At 49.1% G+C, this 15,870-nt stretch overlaps 1 protein-coding gene across 1 annotated transcript in view; it reads left to right on the forward strand.

The window, feature by feature from the left end:
- The first annotated feature begins 3,229 nt into the window (after positions 1-3,229).
- LOC143926742 (uncharacterized) overlaps positions 3,230-15,870 on the forward strand; it is a 41,648-nt gene continuing 29,007 nt past the window's right edge. Inside the window, exon 1 of the mRNA XM_077450779.1 lies at positions 3,230-3,516. Within this exon, the coding sequence (XP_077306905.1) occupies positions 3,453-3,516 (64 nt within the window). The 5' untranslated portion in view covers positions 3,230-3,452. The remainder of the gene's footprint in view (positions 3,517-15,870) is intronic.

Raw genomic sequence — 15,870 nt, forward strand, 5'->3', positions numbered from 1 at the left:
ATAGCCCCGAGTCTCTTCCCGCAGGGTCCCTGCCTAACCAGCAGGTCGCGGCTGTGGCGGGCTTTTGGGCTGCATTAGAGGTGGAGGAGAGAGATGAGTGGGAGGACGGGCAGAGATGACATCATCTCTCTCCGCCCGCTCCACGTCACCACTCTTCCGCTCCTCACAGCCGGACAGGGAGCAGAGAGATGACATCATATCTCACTGCCCTCCCCGCATCTCCACTCTCCTGCCCTTTACTAAATGTACCAGCGCTGCCAGCCTGCCACCAATCCAGCGACAATGCCCACTTGGTGGCACTGGCTGGCTGGCATGGCAAGTGGCAATCCTTATCAGTTGGCAAGTGACAACCCACATCTAGTGGCAGGTTGTCACTTGGCACTAGATGTGGGTTGTCACTTGCCTACTGATGAGGATTATCACTTGCCGTGCCACCAAGTGACAATTTGCCAATGGTGGTAGGTGACGTGGTAAGTGACAATCTGCCTCTAGTGGCAGGTGATGGTGGCAAGTTAAAAAGCTGCATCTAGTGGCAAGTGACACACTGCGTCTGGTGGCAGGAGATGTGGCAAGTGACACGCCCAGGGCTCCCACTGATTCTGCATTATGGTGAGTTGATCCACTTCATTATATATTAGAATGTAGCAATAGAAACAATGAGCTTCGATCACCCTGACACCATACCAACCATGGTGCCGTGATGATTGACCACTGCTATGGGCTCCAGCCCCAGATCTTTTGCAGGCCTAGCAACACCCCTGCCCTCCTGTCTGCCCCTTGTCCCGGCCCTGCAGCTGCCATTCGCTTGTCAAAAGGCAAAATGGGCAAATGCCCCAACTCCTCTGCCCATTCAGGACTAAGTGACAGGTTCTCCTCAAAGCTCCCGACCAATCCCTTTGTCCGTTTGAGCTGGGAGCTTTTTTGGGGTTAATCCGCTGCTCCCCTCTCTCATGTGACCTTCTCATCCTAGGAGAAGTGTGTGTGTGGGGGGGGGGGGGGGGCACATTTCCACCTTATCCCCAAGTATGAGCTATGAGGCTCTTTCAAGGACTCCGATGGGTGCCCAGAGAGGCGGGGGGGGGGGGGGGGGGGGGGGGTTCAGCAAAGGTGAATATCGGCAGTGGTCGGGGGAGGGGTTGATGGGCCATTAGGAGGACCTGTCACCTTTCCTTTAGCTTGACTGGCCAATGTGACAGATTCTCTTTCGGCATACACAGGGGACCCAGGTGTCCATGTTTGTGTCCAAAATGGTGGCCGCAAGAATCGCTGGGGTGGTCTGATACACCCACCCGCTCACAGGGGGCTTCCATATTGGACCTCCTTTCCGAAAATCCTGAGCGCCTGGCTGCCAAGCTGTTTCTCTGTCTTTAATAACTTTTGAGTAACTGTACAAGTATGCAGATCAGAAATTCTGACTTCACTGGATACATGCTTGTTCCAGGTCAGTAAAGTACAGAAACCAGCATATTCAGAAGCATGGACCAGCAATGGCAGCCTCCATGTTTTCCCTGCAGTGCGTTTACTTTCAAAGTACTGAGAGTCTTGGATGTCCCAACCCCCCCCCCCCCCCCCCCTCATACAATCTGATGATTGCTCCAAATCCGATTTCACCAACCAAAACCTGAATAAAATTGTCCTGTGTGTGGCCAGCTTTTCAAAAGAGCCATACCTAAGAATAATAATAATAATAATAACTACAATAATTAACATATACAATAATGATAACAATGGCATGCCTAACGTTATGTTGTAATATTTCCAAAAATATTAACAATAAAATAATAATAATAACAACAAAATTAGTAATAATAATAAGAAGAACAATAAACTACAATGATAATAATAATAACAATTACAATAATATGGTAAAGAAGAAGAAGATGAATTACAATAATAATAATAATAGTAATATGAAGAGGAATGGCAATAATATTCATATCAATAATAAAGTAGCAATAATAATAAAAAAAGAAGAAGAAGAATGACAATATTATTAATAACAACAACAAACAACAGTGATAATAATAAGAAGAATGACAATAATTATAATATATAGAGGAATGGCAAAAATATCCATACCAATGATAAACGTATCATTATTAATAATAATAATAATAATAATAATAATAATAATAATAATAATAATAACTACAATAATGATAGCAATGGCATGCATATATTTATATTGTAATATTTCTAAAAATAGTAACAATAAAATAATAATAACAATTATAATAATCACAACAAAATTAGTAATAAGAATAAGAAGAACAATAAACCCCAATGATAATAATAATAAAAATGACAATAATATGGTAAAGAATAAGAATTACAATAATAATAATAGTAATATGAAGAGGAATGGCAGTAATATTCATATCAATAATAAAAGTATCATAATAATACAAAAAAGAAGAAGAAGAATGACAATATTATTAATAACAACAACAAACAACAGTGATAATAAGAAGAAGAATGACAATAATTGTAATAGTAATATATAGAGGAATGGCAAAAATATCCATATCAATGATAAAGTATCAATAATAATAATAATATTAATAATAACAACAAAGAAATAATATATAATAATAATAAGAGGAAGAAGAACATAAAATTGTTAATGATATTAATAATAATATGAAGATCAATGCCAATATTATTCATATCAATAATAAGTATCATTATTATTATTATTATTATTATTATTATTATTATTATTATTATTATTAATAATAATAATAATAATAATAATAATAATAATAATAATAATAATAATAAAAAATAATAACAAAAAGAAGAAGAATTTGCATTCATATTAATATCAAGAATCATATTAGCAATATTTAAAAATAATATAAACAATAATAATAATAAAATTAATAGACATGATAATAATAATATTGACAGTAATTAAAAATAATAATAATAATAATGTTTATATTTTTGTTACAAAGTTTCCAATGTTCACATAAGATGCTTTGGCCCCGCCCCTCCGCTAGAATAAACCCTCCAATATGAATTCAGGGTGATTGGGGTGGGCGGGGTCGTAACGGGTGGGCGGGGCTGTTCTTTCATTCAGGGTGATTGGGGTGGGCGGGGTTGTACCGGGTGGGCGGAGCTCTACTCGCATTCAGGGTGATTGGGGTGGGCGGGGTTGTACCGGGTGGGCGGAGCTGTCCTTTCATTCAGGGTGACTGGGGTGGGCGGGGTCATACCGGGTGGGCGGGGCTCTCCTCGCACTGACAATAGACCGCCGCTGGCTGGAGCGCTCAGTTGAGTTCCTACGTCACACCGGCGGTACCGCTACCGCGTGACGTCACACCGCGATCCCCTGCTGCGGGAACCCCCAATGTGTGACGTCATCCCCGAGGAGTCCCGGTGACGTCACGGGAGGCAGGAAGGACCGGCGGCTCTCACACGTGGCATCTCCGCTCCCTTCATCTGCAGACATGGGAGGACCCCGCCCGGCGGTGCTCGGACTGCTGTGCCTGCTGAGCCGGGCTCTGCTGCCAGGTGAGTGAGACTCTGCGTGACGTCATGGGACTGGGGCATGACATCACCGGAGAGAGAGAGAGGGGTTCCTATCTCATGACATGGATTGGGGGGAGGGGCTCATATTGTGTTTCTCATTACCATGAGGGGTTAATGAGGTGTGACATCACTGGACAGTGAGGGGTTAATGAGGTGTGACATCACAGGACAACGAGGGGTTAATGAGGTGTGACATCATGGGACAACGAGGGGTTAATGAGGTGTGACATCACGGGACAACGAGGGGTTAATGAGGTGTGACATCACGGGACAACGAGGGGTTAATGAGGTGTGACATCACGGGACAACGAGGGGTTAATGAGGTGTGACATCACTGGGGTGTTGGGGGTTATTACTTTATTATATCAATGGGGGAATTCTGTGTGTGATTGGGTATACACTTGGACAGTGAGGGGTTAATACTGTGACATCACTGGGGCAGAAGGGGTTTTGTTTGTGACATTGTTGGGGCGGGAGGTGAGGTAATTTAATATTGTGTGATATGAAAACATGAGGGGACATCACAGAGGTAGGAAAGGTAATTGTTACACATCGCCGGGGCACGAGGGGTTTACATCATGTGATATTCTGGAGGGGTTAATTTTCTCTGAGAGGTCACAGGAAAGGTTAATATAGTGACATCACTGGGGCAGGAGGGGGTTAAATATTTGCATGACATCACTGGGGCACAAGGGGTTAACCCACACCCACTGGGACATAAGGGGTTAATAGTGTGACATCACTGGGGTGGAAGGGGTTAACTCCCTATGACAAGCGGTGATGATGGACCTTTCCCTTTCCCTGTCAGTGCCGAGCTCCCTGGAGGATAAAGGGTTAATATGGACTGTCTTTGTACCTGCTGATCCTGGGGGGTTGGGGGAGGGGTAAATTGGGTCATAAAATTCGGATTTGTTTTCCCCTCTGGAACTTCCTGAAATAATTTCTCCTCCTCAGATTATTCCTCCTGTGTATTTAGCATGGAGCCCCTCCCCCTTGAGGTATTACAGCCAATCATGGCTCTGTGTGGGGCCTCTGTAGAGATATAATAATATTATGTGAGGAAGGACCTGATTGGATGGTCGGGGTCCCTTGTGACCCGTTAACATGTTGCGTTAAATCGCAAACTCCGAAAGTTACTGAAAATCCAACAAGATTTGTGATGCAACCTACCGCAGCTCACTATGGTGCGTTGTACTGCGTACATGTCGGGGGCGCCGCAGCTCAGCAATGCATGTGACGTGCAGAGATGGGAATGTTTTCCGAAAAGCTCTGCCTTTTTTATCGTTAACGTGGAGCTCCACCCAAAAATGGAACTTAAACTGTCCAGATCCTCCCCTCCCTGTCTAATCCAGGTATTTGCTCCCGCTTCCGGGCGTAGATAGCCGCAGTATCCCCGAAGACGAGGGGCGGGTCGGGGGAGGACATGGCGGGAGCCGAGGGGCGGGTCGGGGGAGGACATGGCGGGAGCCGAGGGGCGGGGGAGGACATGGCGGGAGCCGAGGGGCGGGGGAGGACATGGCGGGAGCCGAGGGGTGGGTCGGGGGAGGACATGGCGAGGGGTGGGTCGGGGGAGGACATGGCGGGAGCCGAGGGGCGGGGAGGACATGGCGGGAGCCGAGGGGTGGGTCGGGGGAGGACATGGCGGGAGCCGAGGGGCGGGTCGGGGGTGGACATGGCGGGAGCCGAGGGGCGGGTCGGGGGTGGACAAGACGGGAGCCGAGGGGCGGGTCGGGGGTGGACAAGGCGGGAGCCGAGGGGCGGGTCGGGGGAGGACATGGCGAGGGGTGGGTCGGGGGAGGACATGGTGGGAGCAGAGGGGCGGGGCGGGGGAGGACATGGCGGGAGCCGAGGGGCGGGGCGGGGGAGGACATGGCGGGAGCCGAGGGGCGGGTCGGGGGAGGACATGGCGGGAGCCGAGGGGCGGGTCGGGGGAGGACATGGCGGGAGCCGAGGGGCGGGTCGGGGGAGGACATGGAGAGGGGTGGGTCGGGGGAGGACATGGTGGGAGCCGAGGGTCGGGGGAGGACATGGCGGGAGCAGAGGGGCGGGGCGGGGGAGGATATGGTGGGAGCCAAGGGAGGACATGGCGGGACCCGAGGGGCGGGGGAGGACATGGCGGGAGCCGAGGGGCGGGGGAGGACATGGCGGGAGCCGAGGGCGGGTCGGGGGAGGACATGGCGGGAGCCGAGGGGCGGGGGTGGACATGGCGGGAGCCGAGGGGCGGGGCGGGGGTGGACATGGCGGGAGCCGAGGGGCGGGTCGGGGGAGGACATGGCGGGAGCCGAGGGGCGGGTCGGGGGAGGACATGGCGGGAGCCGAGGGGCGGGGGAAGACATGGCGGGCGTCCTGGACAGGTAAGTGTCCTTATATTAAGAGTCAGCAGCTGCAGTATTTGTAGCTGCTGACATTTAAATTTTTTCTGGTGGAGCTCCGCTTTAAAATGCCGTCCCTGAGCTCCAGTCAGTGACTCCGCCTGGGCTGAGATGATGTCATCAACCTGCTGCAGGCAGGAGGAGTCATTTCCAGTGATCACCAGAACTAACGATTACTGCGAAGGTTTGGACCCGAATAATGAACCCTATTAAAATCAATGGCCGAACGTCAAAAATCCAAAGTGCCAGTTTTGAAAGCTCATATGCAAGTAATTGGGCATACAATGGGCATCGGAGTCCGGGACCTGCCCTGGGGGACACGGATCAATAAATAGAATGTTCGTGAAAAAACTTCATTTTTAAATGAGCAGTTGTTGTTATTATTATTATTATTATTTTTTTTTTAAGTAAAAGCCTAAAAATGAAAATTCCTTCCAATATAGGGGGGGGGGGGTACATATGTACTGTGCATAGAATCTGCTGCAGCAATAATTGCATTTATAAAGCCAAATAAATGACATTTTCCTGCATGCTGCCTTTTATTTTTGGATGATGTCCGGGGGGGGGGGGGGGGGAGGGGGGGCGCCGCCGGTGTGTATGATGAGGTCACAATGTGGTGCACTGGGGACAAGATTCGAGATTTTTGGATACATTCTGGTGTTACTTTGGATAGAAGTAACGGGTGCGTAAAAATTGGTCTTTGTGTGTCTTCCCACCGTAACCCTATAGAGGTAATCTTGATGAAATGAAGAATTGGCCTTGCTGTAATACATTGCAATGATATGCAGCTGTCAAACAGGTGCAGACATTTTTTTGTCTTTGGGTGTTAATTGTGCCCATGAAACCTACCCCAAAACATTCCTCCCAGATGAAATGATTGCACGCCCTCAAACCTGGGCATCCTCAAAGTCCTGCAGAGATTCCACATCCAAAAAAGACTTAATCAGTGACATCAGCATCAGGAGCGATCCAGGACTGATACATTTTTTTTATAAAAGTCAGACGGTCCACGGAGTCTGTGGACAGACGCATTCTATGATCAGTAATGATACTTCCTGCAGCACTGAATGCCCGTTCTGAAAGGACGCTGGATAGTACGGGCAAATTCACCAAACAGAGGAAATGATGCCCTGTCTGAGGATTGACCACCACGTCCGCCTGTGGACACATTTGTTGCTGGCCCCCTAACAGTGCCAATGGAACGTCTGCTCTCCTTGTTGTCCTCCCAGACATTATGGGAGGGAGGGGTGGTGCTCATAAGCAAATATATGTAGATGTGCTTTAATCCATGTAAAGAGGTGTTTAGTGCCCTTTAATTTGAGAACTCGCACTACACAGACGCACTCCACGGATACACTATAATACACTGCAATATAACGCGCCAAGCATACAGTGACGCACAGAGATATATGGCATTAAAGTGGCAGTAACCCAATCAAATAGACGGTGTTCAGCCATCACTAACACTGACCCTTTCTGAGCGCTCCCTACTCGAGCTGCACACTATACAGAGCTGAGTGATAGTCCTCCTCACTATCCCTGGACTGACGGGGAAACTCCTATCCTCCACTGACAATAGAAGATCTCAGTGTAGATCAGAGGCTGATCTATGACTCTCCGCACCTACAATACCTGCCGTGGAAAGAATACTTCTATACTGTGGGGCGGGAATGAGCCATGATTGGATGAAGTCATGATGACCGTGTCCAATCATGACTGTGCCAGTGCTCTGTGCCCTGATTGGTTGAAGCTTTCACTGCTTCAGCCAATATGGGGGCTTGCAATACACTATTCAGCGCCGCAATGCATTGTGGTCGGTTCGGTGAGCTGAACAAACAGTCCAACAAAGAAAGTTCGGCCTGAACTTTGTGCTCGGGCTGAATAGTTCGCCCATCCCTAATGGTGACCCTGGATGATGGCTGAACAGAGATGGTGCCGTCCTTCTGGAGAGGAGATGAGATAAAGGTGTTGTCAGGGGGAGTCATGTGATCTCTGGGAGAGGGAACAAATACCTGGCAGGGGGACACGGCACAGGACTTTCATGTGGTGACAGCAGGGCCCAGACAAGGGGTGGGCAGAAGGGACGGCTGCCCTGGACACACCATGTATTGTAGAGATGAGGGCGCTCCAAATGCCTTCTACTATAAGGCTGACAGGAGTAGTGACAGCGGCATCACCACTTCTGTCAGCACAGGTCTGGGAGGAGGTGCGGGGCTGTCCTCCCTCGTCCTCCCTTGTCCTCCCTCGTCCTCCCTCGTCCTCCCTCGTCCTCCCTGTCCTCCCTCGTCCTCCCTCGTCCTCCCTCGTCCTCCCTCGTCCTTCCTCGTCCTTCCTCGTCCTCCCTCGTCCTCCTCGTCCTCCCTTAATTTGGCATCTTGACCTGGGTATTGGGGGGGGGGGGGGGGGGGGGGGGGAGTGCCGGGGGAGGAAAGGAGGAGGAGTGCTGGGTATTGGGTAGGAAGGGGGGGTCGGAGTGCCCGGTATTTGGGGGAGAGGAAGGGGCGGGGTGTGCCGGGTACTGGGGGAGGAAGGAGGAGGGGTGTGCCGGGTATTGGGGAGGAAGGGGAGGGGTGTGCCGGGTATTGGGGGAGAGGAAGGGGAGGGGAGTGCCGGGTATTGGGGAGGAGGGGGTGCCGGGCATCGGGAGGGGAAGTGCCGGGTATGGGGGAGGAAGGGGGAGGGAGAATGCCGGGTATCGGGGGAGGGGAGAGTGCCAGGTATCGGGGGAGGAAGGGGGAGGGGAGTGCCGGGTACTGAAGGGTTTCATGCGTCTGTTTAGATGTCGATCATGTGGAGAAATGTTGATCGGTTTGTCGGTAATTCTGCCCGGTGGCTCCATTGGAGTGGAATGATGGGATTTGGCTGTGGTGGTCGCCGTGGTCGCCGGTGCCGTGTGATCAGCTTATCCGCTCCCGGGGGGGGGGGGGGGGGGGGGGGGGGCGCCGGCTGGACGCAGTTCAGAGGGAAGAGATTTTGGGAAATGAAGATTAAATCTCATTGTGTGTTGGGCGGGAGGAGACGCCGCAATCTCTGGGGGACCAATCACATCGTGGGCCCTCCTGAAGAAGGCGTTTTTTATCGCTGAGCAGATTATCTGACATTCACCGAACGTTCGCTGGGAATCCTTCCAGCCCTGGGATTGGTCCACCACTGATGATCTCCTGGTGAGGGGTCCCCGTTGTGCGCACCCCGCCTGTCGCCACGCCGCTCGCCGTGGGATTAGAGCGTCTGGTGATCGGAATGTAGGTCAGACGCTTCGTGGGGGATCAGCTGATAAATTCCGCCCACCTTCCTCCGAGGATGGAAAGTTTTCATAAATATTTATAAAAGTTTTCAAAACTCCAGACGAAGTCGCGTGTTTCCCCGGCCTGCCATATCTCCGCTGCACAGCACAGGGCTGGGGGCTGGGCATTGTTAAAGGGGACCCGTCTTCTGATATGTAATGTGTCCCCTATTCTATATTCTCTCCCACAGAGATCACAGGACTCCCATGACAATGCTTTCATCTGCTTTATCTCCAGATGGACGGCATCATCTCTATTCGGGCATCATCCAGGGTCACCATCTACTTCCTGGACTGAGATGGCGGCTCAGATTACAAAATGTAAATCCTGGTGCCTGTGCACTTCTTCACAAATCTCTGACACAGATCAGCCCTGTTTCAGCCTCACACCTTTATTACAATGTACAGTCTGATCACTGGGGGAGGGGAGACAATTGGTGGTATTTGATCACCTCTGCGTTTTTTTTTTTTTTTTTTTTTGCACTATAAAGAAAAAAAGACAAACCATTTTTGGGTGGAAAAAAAACTCCCCCACCCCCCCATTCCCACCAATATTTTATCATACCATTTTGGTGCAATTTTATTCAGCTACATGTCTTTGATTAAAAAACAAAACAAAAAAAAAACAATAAGTGTATATTGATGGGTGTATGTGTGGAATATCCACCTTCTTTTTTTTCTGTATCCTAGTAATGGGGGTAATCAGCAACTTATAATAGGACTGCAATAGTGCGATGGAAAATTTGACACTAACTGACATCACCAGTGAAACCAATACCAGTGATGAGTGATAATACTATACACTGTCACTGTACTAATGACACTGGCTGGGAAGGGGGTAAGATCTAGGTGTGATCAAAGGATTAAATGTGTATAACATGCGCTGCTTTTAGATCTTTGTTTCTTATCCTGCTTTTTGAGATTGTTCCCTGTGTACAGAGCTTCTGGCGGTCCTTGAACACAGCCAATCAGCAGGTGCTAGCCATGAATCATTGGGACTTGTTGTCAGACTCCTGCTGTGTACAATCACAGCAGGCAGGGGGCGCACAAGACACGCCTCCTAAACCCGGAAGCAGGCTTCACCTCATTTATAGTGCTATGGCTAGAAGTAGGGTTATAGCTAGAATTAGGGTTAGTCTAGGGTTAGGTTTAGGGTTATGGTTAGGGTTAGTCTAGGGTTATGGTTAGGTTTAGGGTATGGTTTAGGGTTAGTCTAGGGTTATGGTTAGGTTTAGGGGTTATGGTTAGTCTACAGTTACGGTTAGGTTTAGGGTTAGACTAGGTAGAGTTATGCTTAAGGTTAGTCTAGGATTAGTCTAGGGTCGGGGTTAGGTCTAGGTTTGGAGTCATGGGTTAGGTCTAGGGTTGGGGTTAGGTCTAGGGTTGGAGTCAGGGGTTAGGGTCTAGGGTCTGGGTTAGGTCGGGGGTTGGGTCTGGGGTTAATCTAGGGTCGGGGGATTAGGTCTAGGGTTGGGGTTAGTCGGGGATTAGGTCTAGGGTTAGTCTAGTGTCTGGGATTAGGTCAGGTGTTAGGTCTAGAGTTAATCCAGGGTCTGGGGTTAGGTCTAGGGTCCGGGGATTAGGTCTAGGGTTGGGGTCGGGGGTTATTATTATTTATTATTATTATTATTATTCAGGATTTATATAGCGCCAGCAATTTACGCAGCGCTTTACAATATAAAAAGGAGACAATACAGTTACAATACAAGAGGATTAAGAGGGCCCTGCTCAGAAGAGCTTACATTCTAATAGGGTGGGCAGGTGGGTACAAAAGGTTATAACTGTGGGGAATGAGCTGATGGAAGTGGTAGGAGATTAGTTGGAGACGTGATAGGCTTCCCTGAATAGATGAGTTTTCAGGGTTGCCTGAAGGTAGTAGGGGGATAGCCAGACCAGTGGAGGCAGCCGAGTTCCAGAGGATTGGAGAGGCTCTGGAGAAATCCTGGAGACGAGCATGGGAGGAGGAGACGAGAGAGCTTGAGAGTAGGAGGGTTAGGTCTAGGGTTGGGGTCGGGTCTAGGGGTTGGGGTCGGGGGTTAGGTCTAGGGTTGGGGTTTGGGGGTTAGGTGTAGGGTTGGGGTTAGGTCTAGGGTTGGGACGGGGGTTAGGTGTAGGGTTGGGGTCTAGGGTTGGGGTCTAGGGTGGGGGTCGAGGGTTAGGTCTAGGGTTGGGGTCGAGGGTTAGGTCTAGGGTTGGGGTCGAGGGTTAGGTCTAGGGTTGAGGTCGGGGGTTAGGTCTAGGGTTGGGGTCGGGGGTTAGGTCTAGGGTTGGGGTTAGGTCGAGGGTTAGGTCTAGGGTTGGGGTCGAGGGTTAGGTCTAGGGTTGGGGTCGGGGGTTAGGTCTAGGGTTGGGGTCGGGGGTTAGGTAAAGGGATTGGGGATAGGTCGGAGGGTTAGGTCTAGGGTTGGGGTCGAGGGTTAGGTCTAGGTTGGGTCGAGGGTTAGGTCTAGGGTTGGGGTCAGAGGGTTAGGTCTAGGGTTGGGGTCGGGTGTTAGGTCTAGGGTTGGGGTCGGGTGTTAGGTCTAGGGTTGGGGTCGGGTGTTCAGGTCTAGGGTTGGGGTCGGGGGGTTAGGTCTAGGGTTGGGGTCGGGGGTTAGGTCTAGGGTTGGGGTCGGGGGTTAGGTCTAGGGTTTAGTCTTTGTTAGGTCTAGGGTTGGGGTTAGGTCGAGGGTTAGGTCTAGGGTTGGGGGTTAGGTCTAGGGTTAGGTCTAGGGTTGGGGGTTAGGTCTAGGGTTAGGTCTAGGGTTGGGGGTTAGGTCTAGGGTTAGGGTCTAGGGTTGGGGGTTAGGTCTAGGGATGGGGTCGGGGGTTAGGTCTAGGGTTTAGTCTTTGGTTAGGTCGAGGGTTGGGGTTAGGTCGAGGGATAGGTCTGGGTTGGGGGTTAGGTCTAGGGTTGGGATCAGAATTAGGGTTGGAGATAATTTCTCTTGCAGAAGGGACACCAGGAACAGAGATGGATGGGGAATTTGGGACGGGTCACAAAGCAGACTGTGATAGTTGGTGCTTTAGAAAGTCACACACATGTCGCATGTATATAATGCTGGTGTTACTTTCATGCAACTTTTGAGGGTTTACATTTAGAGATGTACAAAAATTTCAAGTCACTGAAGCATTTTTGGCAAAAATGTTGTACCTTCTGAATGCGGTAAGGCCCCTTTCACATTGCCGCAACTTGAGTCGCACGATTTTGCTGCGATTTCAGGGAATGCCCGTGTAATCTTGAGGTCTGCAGACCTGAACTCACATCAGTCAGACAGAGAGTGATGAGACTACTTTGAAGTCGGTGCGACTTTGTCACTTTGTTACTAATAGGGAAACATGGGGTGTGACTTTGGGGGGTCACACAAGTGTAACTGGGAGGCCTAAAGACAGAACTTTTCATTTTGGGTAGACTAAGGGAGGGTTATTATCCCTGTCATGTTTGATGTTGTTTTTTTTTTTTTTTTTCTGCCTGTGCCCCAAGGGGGAGATTACCTTTCACTTCCTGTCCCATAGATGAACAGGAAGAGGAAATGTCTGCAGAGTGTCCCCGCTGGAAGATTTTCTCCTTCTATTCCTGTTCTGGGGATTCTCCTTCACTCTCTGTGATTATACAGGACAGATGAAGAGGGCGACTCTCCCTGCCGGGGACACAGACGGCGATAAAACTGACAGGTGGGACACATTCAAATGATGACTGGCAATATACTTAAAAGTCTTACAAAGAAAAAAGGGACATTTACTATTTTTAACCACACAACGCAGGGCAGCCGTGCTTCACTGTGCGTTGTGGGAAGCGGCCGCGTCTCATGTGCGTTGTGGAAGTAGCGGCGCCGTCGCCTGTGCGTTGTGGGAAGTAGCGGCGCCGTCGCCTGTGCGTTGTGGGAAGTAGCGGCGGTCGCCTGCCTGTGCGTTGTGGGAGTAGCGGCGGCGTCTCCTGTGCGTTGTGGGAAGTAGCGGCCGGCATCGCCTGTGCGTTGTGGGAAGTAGCGGCGGCGTCGCCTGTGCGTTGTGGGAAGTAGCGGCGGCGTCGCCTGTGCGTTGTGGGAAGTAGCGGCGCCGTCGCCATGTGCGTTGTGGAAGTAGCGGCAGCCGTCGCCTGTGCGTTGTGGGAAGTAGCGGCGCCGTCGCCTGTGCGTTGTGGGAAGTAGCGGCGGCGCTGCCTGTGCGTTGTGGGAAGTAGCGGCGGCGTCTCCTGTGCGTGTGTGAAGTAGCGGCGCCGGCGCCTGTGTGCAGTTAGTGGGAGTGCGGCCGTCGCATGTGCGTTGTGGGAAGTAGCGGCGCCGTCGCTGTGCGTTGTGGGAAGTAGCGGCGCCGTCGCCTGTGCGTTGTGGGAAGTAGCCGGCGTCTCCTGTGCGTTGTGGGCAGTAGCGGCGCCGTCGCCCTGTGCGTTGTGGGAAGTAGCGGCGCCGTCGCCTGTGCGTGGTGTGGAAGTAGCGGCGGCGTCGCCCTGTGCGTTGTGGGAAGCGGCTGGTAACATTAGAAGGTCTTCTTGGGGTGAAGGGTTATTTAAAGGGACCTGTCATGAAATTGTATTTTTGGTGATGGGGATGATGTAACAGTGACATGATGATACAACTCCCCCGTCGGGGTTGGGCGGTCCATGTCAGACAGACGGGCGTCTCTTGGCTTCTCCTGGGGGTGGGGGGGGGCGCTGGAAGCACTTGAGCTGCAGGTTTGCTGCTCAGCGTCAGGCAGTGAGGGGTTAATGTCGGATTCCCTGTGTGAGAGCGGAGATTAGAGTGCGGGGCCCGGTGCTCTCCAGAGGCGGCATGCAGCAGATGTGTTGTGCCCGGGCCTGTGGAGGGGGGCGGTGATCCCAATCAGCAGCTATCCTGGGATTTATCAGAGCTGTGCGTTCTATGGGGGGGTGGGCTGTGCGCTGCCATTTTCAGGATCGGGGTGTCTGCAGTCACCCCATCATGTTTTGATATTACCCAAAGTCCTGCCATGTACATGGCACTCGGGGGACCTTGGTGGACAGGTTGGTCTCCAAGGGCCTTTTGCAGGGGACAATTTTTCGGTTCCCCCCCCCCCCCCATTCAACTACAGGGCAAAATAAGATTAATTATTCACTGCATTTTATTATATCCCAGCCGTGACCAGATCTATGGGGCAATGACCACCTCTAGTATAACCCCCCTCCACCTTTTCTGGGACTTTTTGTTTACATGTAACCAATCAGTTTTTTACTTTTATTTTTTTGCTAGGGGGAAAAAAAAAAATCTATATATCTCTCTATCAGAGGCCATAGAGAATAATTTTATATATAATCACATGGTATTTGCGCAGCAGATTTTCATACGCAATTTTTGGGATACATAGCCTTATTTTATTTTTTAATTTTTTTTTTTTTTTTTTGTAAAATATAAATAATATTACCCAGAATAAATACATACCACAATTGTTGCGCTTTTAAAATTGCACATGCCTGTGCAAAAGCTGAAAATGTTACTGTTCATAGGCTACGCTTTAAGAGCTTTACAGGTCCCCACTTTATATGTACACAGGGGTCCGATGTTCACTGTGATGCCTCACATGTCAGATGATTGCTGTTTGCATTCGCCTTTCTGAGCTAGAAGGTTTACACTTTATTTAACCTTTTTTTTTTTTTCCTTATTTCTTTAAGTTTTTATTTTAAAAAAAAAAAAAAATATACACTTTTTTTTTGTTGATCACTTTTATTCATATTACAAGGAATGTAAACATCTCATGTAATAGAAATAAGAGATGACGGGTCCTCTTTATGGAGATCTCATGTAATAGAAATAAGAGATGACAGGTCCTCATTTATGGAGATCATGTAATAGAAATAAGAGATGACGGGTCCTCTTTATGGAGATCATGTAATAGAAATAAGAGATGACGGGTCCTCTTTATGGAGATCTCATGTAATAGAAATAAGAGATGACGGGTCCTCTTTATGGAGATCTCATGTAATAGAAATAAGAGATGAGGGTCCTCTTTATGGAGATCTCATGTAATAGAAATAAGAGATGACGGTCCTCTTTATGGAGATCTCATGTAATAGAAATAAGAGATGACGGGTCCTCTTTATGGAGATCATGTAATAGAAATAAGAAGATGACGGGTCCTCTTTATGGAGATCTCATGTACTAGAAATAAGAGATGACGGGTCCTCTTTATGGAGATCATGTATAGAAATTAAGAGATGACAGGTCCTCTTTATGGAGATCTCATGTAATAGAAATAAGAGATGACAGGGTCCTCTTTATGGAGATCATGTATTAGAAATAAGGATGACCAGGTCCTCTTTATGGAGATCCATGTAATAGAAATAGAGATGACGGGTCCTCTTTATGGAGATCATTGTAATAGAAATAAGAGATGAGGGTCCTTTATGGAGATCATGTAATAGAAATAGAGATGAGGTACTCTTTATGGAGAATCATGTAATTGAAATAAGAGATGACGGGTCCTCTTTCTGGAGATCATGTAATAAAATAAGAGATGACGGGTCCTCTTTATTGGAGATCATGTAATAGAAATAAGAGATGACTGGGTCCTCTTTATGGAGCTCATGTAATAGAAATAAGAGATGACTGGTTCTCTTTATGGAGATCATGATAATAGAAATAAGAGATGACGGGGTCCTCTTCTATGGAGATCATGTAATAGAAATAAGAGATGACGGGTCCTCTTTATGGAGATCATGTAATAGAAATAAGAGATGACGGGATC

This window comes from Lithobates pipiens, unplaced genomic scaffold (assembly GCF_037356315.1).
Source record: "Lithobates pipiens isolate NorthernLeopardFrog02 unplaced genomic scaffold, aLitPip1_a1.2 Scaffold_23, whole genome shotgun sequence".
In the NCBI taxonomy this organism is placed as follows: domain Eukaryota; kingdom Metazoa; phylum Chordata; class Amphibia; order Anura; family Ranidae; genus Lithobates; species Lithobates pipiens.